The sequence below is a fragment of the Lepisosteus oculatus genome, chromosome 13, assembly GCF_040954835.1.
Source record: "Lepisosteus oculatus isolate fLepOcu1 chromosome 13, fLepOcu1.hap2, whole genome shotgun sequence".
NCBI lineage: Eukaryota > Metazoa > Chordata > Actinopteri > Semionotiformes > Lepisosteidae > Lepisosteus > Lepisosteus oculatus.
The window spans coordinates 22,286,875-22,297,013 of record NC_090708.1 but is presented as its reverse complement, the minus strand read 5'-3'; the positions used below and the strand labels follow the sequence as shown (position 1 = coordinate 22,297,013).

The window sequence follows — 10,139 nt, the reverse complement described above, 5'->3', positions numbered from 1 at the left end:
GTCCCAATATTTTACCTTTGTGGTTAAAAAAAAGAAAAAAGGTGTTACTCTGTTGTACAGTAGAGGATCCTAGAGAGTCTGGGAAAGGTTTCTTTTAATTCAATGTCCACTCGGGTTTTCAAGTAAAAAAAGCAGATCTTTGCATATTCATCCATTCATTCATTTTCTACCTTCTTTATCCTGTACAGTGTCATAGGGAGATCCAGAGCAGCAGGTAGTGGAAGCATGGAAGCATGTCTAGGTACATACTGGGCAGGATGCCAGTCCATCACAGGGCTCACAACGACACAAACGCACACATTCACACCACAACTAAGTAACCTCCCAGCATGTTTTTGGACTGTGGGAGGAAACCATAGTTCTCAGACAAATCCCACACGAACATGGGGAAAAGTGCCTGCAGACGGCACCCCAGAAACCTAACCCGGCACCCCAGCACCGCAAGATACTGTAACAATGTTAACCAGTGTGCCACCATGCCAGTGCTTTGCAAGTATTTGCCAGATGGTAATTTTGTGGGGATGCAACTGAAGATATTTTTCATTGCTATTACATGTTTATTAAACCATTCCTGTTAAAACTCTCTCAGGCATGGCACCCTTAAATGAAGAGAGAAAATCCTACCTTTTTTATTAATCGAGAACAAAAATGACCAACGGGAGATTTAGAATTAGAAAAAAATCCTCAATAAAAGCCTTGATGTGTGCAAATATCTGAAGGTTACCTTGGTATTTCCTATTTATTTCTGCCATCTGGTGGCTAATGGTGAATATTACAGAGATAATACAAAATTACCCTGCTGAACAGTCCAGCACTCTTTTTATCATGTCATTCTTCAGGAGAAGCTTAAGAACGTGATACACTGGAGCTCAAGATGCTTCCTCAGTCAAGAAACAGCCAGAGGGAAACTGTCAATAACCAGGGGGTCCATCAGTGCTATTTTATTTGAAGTCTGTTTTAGATTTCAAAGCAATTTCAAAGCGTGTGTTTTGTGAAAGAAATAAAATGCAGTACTTGATAATGTAAAGAATGTTAGTAAATAATGTGACATTCCCCAGAAAACTGTATAGAAAGCTAGCTTTACTAGATTGTTTTTATTTATGGAAAAATAAGTGTGTTATAGTTCAAGACTGAAAGAAATACCAAAATATTATCTAATGTGATATTTTAATAGAAATTTCTTATGCTTTTGCTATTTTTGTTGCAGCTAGATGTTGTAAAACTTTGGTCAATAGCAACGATTTTTTCTTTGTGAATTAATACGGACTTGTGAGACTAAAAACGTCACCGTTATTGGTTTTGCTAAAACAAATGCATGGGGCCAGTGTCTGGTAATGAAGGATGCTCTTTGTTTGATTTGTCTTAATGAAAGTTTAGACTATGGCACATAATCAAGTTTTATATTTAATGTCTTGCAAGTTACAAAGTTAATCGCAGATCACATGAATAGTTAGTGACTTAGCAGATTTTTGATTCTATTGAACAGTATTGGCTTCTTTTTTTCCAGAAATATTTTAGATGAAATTTCTAGGCAACCTCTGACTGTTGCAGTTGCCATCTGAAGATTATAGTGCCGTGTGACCCATCTGTCTTGTGATGTAGACATTCGACGTGGATGTACAAACAGTGAGCTTAGGGCTAGCGCTGCAACATCTCGGAAGTGCATGAATGGCATTTCAGTGGCTTCACTAATGGTTTGCAACAGCTTGTTAGGAAAGATTGTGGAATATGCAGCTTTTGATTATGCTCATAAGTGAATTGTGAAATCATCTTGCTCGAAGCAAGAGACTTTTCTTGTGATGGACTTGTGACAATAGCATTGCCATCTGATTTTGACAGATCTCAGAAGCTCAGTAAGGCTGAACCCAGACATAATGGGATGGGAAACCTCTGAGAAAAACCAGATTGCTGCTGTAACTGGTGTTTGTGGACAAGTAAGTGTCAATCTCCTTTTATCCAAATTTCCCAAAAGCAGTGCTCCAGAATGATGACTGGGGAATCTATGTTGTAGTTTCTGAGATCTGATGAGATCAAACTATGGGTTAGTAGCACTGCTGTTGAAGTTACTGTTGGCATACAAATGCCATGTTTGGTATATTATCACCAAATAGTCTGTATTACCCTGTATCAAGGACTGAGTTGCATGGATACCTCTTTGGCTTGATCAGATCTCTAGTCTTGCCTTGGGATAATGGAATTTCATGCTCTAAAGAGCTCTTTTTCCAGGTTTGCTGAATGAGTGGAGTCTGACAATAATGTCAGGCAGATGTTCGGTGGGTTATAGGTCTTGATTCATCAATGAACAGTAGACTAGCCCCTTGAATCTAATTCCAGGCAATGTGTTGGTGTACCAAGTGAAGCTGACCTTGAGGGTGTCTGGAATGGGGTCACTGGAATGGCCGAAGAGCATTTTCACATAGATGCATCAGTAACAGCTCCTACCCTGCAATGTTCAGGGAGTTTCTGTTTGCTGACTGTTTTGAAAGTGATGAGATGGGTTCATCAGTCTCAGACAGGGTGCAAGTATTTTCACTTCAGTGATTATTTCAGTATTTCCAAAAATATTGCCCTTTCTTTGCTAGTTAATCCTTCCTACACGGAATGATGATCATTTAAATTTGTCATTCAATTGCTGCTTGATTAAAGTACAGTATACAAATCTAAGCTGCAACATTGTTGCTGCAACATTCATGCAATGTCACTAACTTATGTGGTAGCAGTGTTACATCACAATGTTATTGTAACCATACAAGGTTTTTCCACCACATTTGGAAAATGTTTAGTCTGGTACACTTTTCCCTCTGGTCAAACGTGTTAATCATCAGAAGTTACATTCATAGGATAAAAGTACATCAATACAACACCTGGAATCAGTAGAAGTCAAGTCCAAGGATATACTGTACCCACATGGTATTTACACCATTGTGAGATAATGACCTCCACAATAGTACACGGCCTTAAAGCCTGTTCTGGATAAATATAAAATATATGTGCAAAATAGTGTTCAGTGCTTCAGACCGCCTTCTGAAGTTTGAGTTCAGCGTGCATGTCTGCAGATTCAGAAACTAATTCAAAACATACTAAGAGTAAAGCAGAGGTTTGTTATTGATTAAAAGCATATAATTAAATAATTAAACACTTTACTCTTTAAACCTAGACTCTCCTCATCCAGTATTCTGTGACGTTGTGTGTTGTTCTGGAACTGCAGTGTGTTAATGATCAGCTGAGGGATTGTGGTTATGTGTCATATTACATTCCTGCTCAACAAGCTTCTGCTTCAGTTCTCACTGAACATTCTTTCACTAACTTGCCCTAAGCATGCTTTGGTAAAAAAACAGGGCAGAGGAGTAAAAAAACTTGCTTTCTGTTTTTTTAGCGCTTGCTTCACAGTTGCAGCAGGAAGAAGCCATCGTAACTGCTACTACAAGAGACAGATAACAGCATATTTCCTGGGGAAATTGTGGACTCTAATGCTATTGAAATTGTGCGAAGTAAGTTTTACTTCTATTCATGCTTCAGATTCTGAAGAAAGGACTGTTGTGTTCCCCATTCCCTGTACCTGCATGTTTTCCAGAGCTGTAAAATAGCCACTATTTACAGATGGTGCAAACAAAGAGAACCAGCAACCTCAGGCAAGGCAAACCCACACAAGTTCTCAAACCCAGCCATGAACGGTAAGAGTCTTTTCTGTAAATCAAGAAAAATTAACTGAACCTGTTGAATATCTAATACATAACATTCAATGTCTTATTTTTTTATGAGGAGAAACCCTCTTTTTTTAGAATAGTGGGCAACATTTTGGTTTAAATTGTGCTGAAACAATACATTCCCCAATGTAAGAGAACAGAGTGGCCTCCCTACATCCTAGGATTCAACTGTCTCATGATTATTTAATGACTTATTATAGCCTAATGTAAGTAATTATTTTGTAATTGCCACATAGGTTTTACCCCTCTGTTTTATGTACGAGTTTAAACCTCAGGGTGGAATGTGCACAATCATGGACTGAAATGCCTGTCCCATGCTAATGACCACAGAACCAATAGCACTTACAATTAAGTGGCGGCCAGATGTTATTCAAATGAAAGAAAACATCTGTCATATACTTTGGAAATGAAAATACATACTGAGCATATAGCTGCTCCTATGCTTGTGAAACAAGAAGAACTGCTTATTCAAGCATATTCTGTATAGATGTGAATTATTCATATTTGAGTTTGTGGTGTTATATAACATCCTTTGCTTACAGTGCAGTCTCTAAAACAATAATTTCCACACAACATAATTCAATAAGAAATAGACATAGTTAAACAATTATAGTGTTTCTTTATATCTTGAAATGTATCACATGTTACGTCCAGCTCCTCTAAACCCTGCGATCTTTAGGGTCCTCTCTTCTGGCCTGCAAGAGTACTGATTTATCCATTCATTATCAGAAAACTGTTTCTTTCCTGGTGAGAAATCTGTAGAAATCTGGGTCCTGCTCAAGAAGCAGAAGCACAAGGGCATTAGGTGGCACCACCCCCTGGATAAGATGCCAGTCAATTACAGGGGTAACCAAGAGATACCTATTGTCCTAGGTAGCACGTCTTTAGAACATAGAGCACCTGGAGAATTCAAACTCAGATAGATGGAGAATGACACCCCAGTCAGGATTTTAGAGCTGAAAGGATGCAATGATAACTTCTAGGCCCCTTAGAAAATTTTGCTAGTTTTTTTTTTTAAATTAACGTTAACCACTTATTATTTTCTTTTCCATTGAAAGATTTTGAGTCTGATTGGTCTCTGCTTCATGATGCTGCTTTTAATGGGCACCTTCTCTCACTGCACAAACTGATTGCCAAGGTAGGGTGTGCTGTTCAGCACCACTGTGTTTCACTTTGACTCTTAAAAGTCTGCTTTGTCTAGATATCTGGCCAGGTTTGTAGCTGTCACCTGAGGTACTTTCTGATTATTTTGAATTAAATATGTATCATGTTTTTCTTCCTGTAAAAGAAGTTTGCTCTGCTGCGTAGATACAGTATGTGAAAAAGTACAATAGTCTGAATGAAATACCTTTGTAATGTGTTTCTTGAATCTGTACCTTACAATTAAATAAGCAATTTTTCTGTGGCACACAATATTGAACACATCACTGAAACACAGAAAAATTTGTGTTGAAAAACAAAGGTTTTGACTCTGTCTTCATTCATTTTACACTCCCTCCTTATAGGGCTACAGTGTAAACCTGTCAACTTTGGATAGAGTGACGCCTCTCCATGGAGCCTGCCTGCAGGGACATGTCCTATGTGCAAAACATTTGATAGAAAATGGGGCAAACGTAAGTAGTACTGTAGCTAAATACTTAGACAAGGTCAGAAAACTGTGCAGAATTGACTTGTCATGTCCATGTCCAAGTACTTTTGTTTTTTAAAAAAATATGTTTTGGCAAAATAAAGGTGTTTGTGACTGTTCCTGGAAGCACACTATATATTATTTTTTTCTGACTGAGTCATAGAGTAACCATAAAAAAGAAGTATGCTATTTAAGGTATTCATAAAATTACTTTTGACATCAGAGTTCTTCTTTTAAATTCAGTAATGAACAGAATAATTTTCCTTTATGTATCCTTTCCCATTGAACTAACACTTTAATAGTCCTTCAGCCCATTGAAATATTATATTCTAATTGATCCTTACACAGCACCCGGCTGACTCATGGGGATGTTGGAGTATTGAATTTTTTGACAACTAGATTGTGTTTCCCTTGATTATACTGTATAAATATGAAAATGGTTCTTCTAGATGAGTAAGTTTTAAATAACCACAGAAAATCAATCTGAAGTGTAGCTCACAGACTCTAGTCAAGGCTCATTTGCTAAGGTCTTTTTCTTTTCTTTGAGACATCCTGTCCTTTTTTCTGGAATAAGCCAATGTGACCTTTTTCAAGGTATGTGCATCCAGGATGTGATACCCAGAAATGATGAGAGTATTCCAAATGTGGTCTTGATGTGAAACTGTGCATCTGCTTCATTATTTTTAAAAATTACTGTAACAAAGGTTTTGACTCTGTCTTTGTCTGTTTTACCCATTTTACATTCTATACAGTACATATATTTAATGGTAACATGTAATAGTGGACATTTCTGAGATTGACTAGATGTATTCTTTGCAAGGTGTAAGATGTACAATTGATAGAAACTGATTTATGGACGTCAATGCCTCTGCAGGTGAATGTGGCCACAGTGGACTGGAACACCCCTCTGTTCAATGCCTGTTCCAGAGGAAACACTGCCTGTGCGAACCTCCTCCTGCAGAAGAGGGCTGAACCTCAGGGAGCAAATGACCTGGCCTCACCCATCCACGAGGCTGCAAAACACGGTGATGGTTTATGACACTGTTCCCCATGAGCGAAGGGGAAATCCTCTCTCTTCGGGATCTTTGCAGGTTGAGCAGGACAAGTCCTACTCCTTTTAAAACAGGAAATTGTGAGGGACTTAAGAACCTTTACAGCAAAGCAGAATATGCTCTGGGCAAATGTTTTGTATAAAGTGTCATAAAAACTGTTTAAAGATGTTCAGATTTCAGTGTAAACCAAAATGTAAAAGATGTGCAATTTCTCATAAATAATGTAAAAAAAGAAGACTGTATCAAGACAGATAGTGAAATGACTCTAATGACAAACGTTTGTTCTATTTGCTTGTTGAGGTGAAATAATGGAGGACTCCTTTTGAAATGCCATTTAAATACAAAAATACGTCTTTCAGCTACATCACGGCTATGAGCAAAATAGCACTACATCATACAATTTTTTCCCACAGTGAAATGTCCAAAGTTACAGTTCAAGGGTACTGTATAAGGGTGTTTAATTTTAAAATGTGACATAATTTCATTTTTTTAGAGGACCCAGTTTTAATATTATTTTGGTGAACCTACAGTAGGATGTCTAAACTGTTATAGAAGGATCTGCCTGCTCTTTTTTGAATCTCATTGTATTTGGTCTCTTTCAGTGCAGCTCTTTGTACTAGGTGAACTTGAAGAGTTTGGTAAAGAGCTTATTTTTATTTTGTAAAGGAAGAAGTAATAGGTTTATTCCATGCTGAAAAAAAGAAGAAAGAAAACACAAAGTTTCGAACGTGGAGCCTTCTTCAGGTGTGAGGAACCTGAAGAAGGCTCACACCTGAAGAAGGCTCCACGGCCTAAATGTTGTGTTTTCTTTCTTCTTTTTGTCAGGAATAAACCTATTACTTGTTCCTTTGCAGCCTACGCATGCTGACCACCTGAACTACTGTACTTATTTTTATTTTGTTGTTTAGGTCATACAGATTGTATTGAACTCTTAGTGAAGCATGGGGCTGATATTGACTACCAGGTTAAACACTTGGGTTCACCTCTGTATGTTGCTTGCTTGGGACAGCATCTGGAATCTGTGACGAAACTGCTTCAGTCAGGTATGACACCTACAGTAAGTGTGCTGTTCTAAAATAATATGTAATTATTTTACAATTTAACTAACTTTTCTTCCTAAAATGGTTCTTGTCTCTGTGTGACCTGACTACATTGATGAAATGATCTACTTCCATACATCCATTCCCTGATCTGATGAAAAAATAAACACATTGTACTGTTAATGGAGTTTCTAAAAAATTGTGAGGAAGTTTAGATCCTAACCTGACATACCTCAGCTCATCCATGTATATAAGTCTCACACTCCACTCACACAAAGGGACTTCCCTTTGCACATGTCCCTGGCACCTCCATCCCATCTACACCTTTGATGCAGCTCCCTGGCTCAATCCTCACCATGTTGAGGGAAGGTTGGACAGCTTTATCTTCATGGCTAGGCAAGTCATTCCAAATACACTCTTCATATTTTGTCTCTGTATCTCATTCTATGGAATTTAACCAAACCCAAAACAATATCGGTAATTAGAAGAGATTCTTCTTTGCACTGTAACAGTGTTCTTTATTGAGCCATGCCTATCTTGAAGGCGCCAACGTGAACAGCGGTAAACATCTGGACAGCCCACTTCATGCAGCGGCTCAGAACTCTAGACCTGATTTTGTTCGGGTGCTGCTTGCTCATGACGCAGATGTGAACGTCAGAAATGCCGAAGGCAAACAGCCCCGGGATCTGGCTCCTCCAAACAGCGATGTGGAGAAACTTCTGAGGCAGGGGGAAGGTATGTCCCATCATTTCCAATCCCACTTTCCTGCATGCATTACTTTCTTTCGGATTATTCTGTGGATACAGGGCAAGCTTCTGAGTTTTTTCTCTGAAATGAAGTATTTTGCAACCTAAAGTCCTAGTGTGCTAATGCACATTTTTACCAGATTAAATTTATATAAATAAGTATCCTTTTGAATTTACCATATTTTTTTATTTGTTGTGACTTTCAATGTAAAATCCAAATTGTGGTGCATAATTGTTTTTTTATAGTCACATCTGGCTTCTCTCTCCAGGACCCACATCCTTAATGCAGATATGTCGCCGGTCTATTAGGAAAGATTTGGGGAGAGCAAGGCTGAGTGAAGTGTTTGGACTCCCGATTCCAGCTGAGCTGAAGCACTTTCTGTTGTACAAATAAAACCACTTCCAACTTCCAGGCCTCTGGGAAGGAAAACAACACAAGACAGATTTATATTGACATAGTGTTTCCACAGTGTGTGCTGCACATTGAACATTTTTTCTGCATTACATTTACACTGATATAATTATGGTACATTTTTATAAAAATAACCTTGTATCATATGGATGGAAGAGTTTGTGTCCATATAGGATTTGCTGTGTCCTACAGGAAAGCACCCAAGCCTGAGCTACATAGCACTGTCATAATAACAGTGAATTCTGCCAGCTAACCTCTACTGGGTGTCCTATGGTGCTACTGTATGAGCCCTTTTAAAGGGCTCTTTTTAAGGTGTTTCTCATGTGTTTATCCTTCTTTTGACTGACTGCAAGTTTCTGAATAATTGCTATGATATTGCTTGTTTTCAATAAAAACTGCTATATTTGAAAATGTAAACTAGATTTAATCTGACCAAATCCTACCCCTCTCTTCAAGAAGAATGAGCCAGGTTGCTGCCGCAAGAAAGCTATTAAAAGACACCATTATAGTAATGACACTTTAGCATTTATTCTTATTTGTTGTTCATAACCTGGTCCATAAAAATGCTTATGTTTTTAAATAATTGGAACAATAGGAATAAATGGTTGATTGTTGTGACATTTTTTTAAGTCCAGTGCTTTTTGGTGATATTTATGACAGTATTGCTACTAATATTATTGGTTATTTTCAAAAGAATGTCCCATGAAACACTTTTTTTAGATTTTTACCTTTGTGTGGATCTTTCTGTAGAACTGTTAATCATTTTTTCCCACATTGTAAAAGTCTTTGGACCCTTCTGGGAACAATGGAAGACCACTGTCCGAGATGTGGAAATAACACAGGAGTGCTGGCTGTTTTGTAGTCCAAGAACACAAGCTACACACCAGATTACCGAACAAGAGGGGGTGTATAAATAAAATAAGATTCTTGTAGTTACATTTCAGTTCCCCTGCACCATTCAAAATGTTCTGACTCAAAGTTATTTTGAAAATCCTGCAACTGCAGTCAAATGGCTTATTTCAATTGATTGGAGCAGCAGGTGGAGCCATTGCTTTGCAGGCATTGCCTTCTCCTCTGTGAGACAGTCACAACAAGCTCGTAGAGTGTTTCAGCTTGATCATACAGTTTGATACAATAATTAACTCACGAGGAACAGTTTCAGGTTTGTAATCCCCAGGACCCCGAGAAACGCTAATTGCTGTGTGCTGAGTACTAAAGCTAAGAGCACCTTTTCATCTTCTTACTCTTGCTGCTTCAAACATGGCATACATTATGATAAGACTTACCAGATAAGGCCTTACAACTGCTATACTTGGGTTATTGCTTTGTTTCTACTCAATGACTTGGTTCTGCCTTTCATGTCTCAATGTATGTGGGCTTTTGTTTATCTAACAGGCTAGGTAGGTGGACTGCATGGCTTTATTTCTTTTGGACTAGTTCATAATAAGTAAAATTTATGAGAAATGTATTTAAGCATTTATTCCTGAAGTGTAACAAATTGCAGTGAATGGAATTAAATGCTTCAGAATTCCTACTGTACATAATTTGTTTACCA

The 10,139-nt window shown here is 38.0% G+C and overlaps 1 protein-coding gene across 2 annotated transcripts; it reads left to right on the top strand.

Moving 5' to 3' along the window:
- Nucleotides 1-1,811: 1,811 nt before the first annotated feature.
- On the top strand, nt 1,812-9,202 carry LOC102686691 (ankyrin repeat and SOCS box protein 9-like). Of its 2 annotated transcripts, none has more exons than XM_015361689.2 (8): nt 1,812-1,934; nt 3,377-3,674; nt 4,766-4,845; nt 5,213-5,320; nt 6,209-6,359; nt 7,295-7,429; nt 7,970-8,161; nt 8,442-9,202. In XM_015361689.2, the coding sequence occupies exons 2-8, from the start codon at nt 3,668-3,670 to the stop codon at nt 8,564-8,566; spliced, it is 798 nt and encodes a 265-aa protein (XP_015217175.2). In that variant the 5' UTR covers nt 1,812-1,934; nt 3,377-3,667; the 3' UTR covers nt 8,567-9,202. The 2 variants fall into 2 exon arrangements, with proteins under 2 accessions (XP_015217175.2, XP_006638073.2); XM_006638010.3 differs by lacking the exon at nt 1,812-1,934 and having other exon boundaries at nt 3,277-3,491; nt 3,601-3,674.
- Nucleotides 9,203-10,139: the final 937 nt, after the last annotated feature.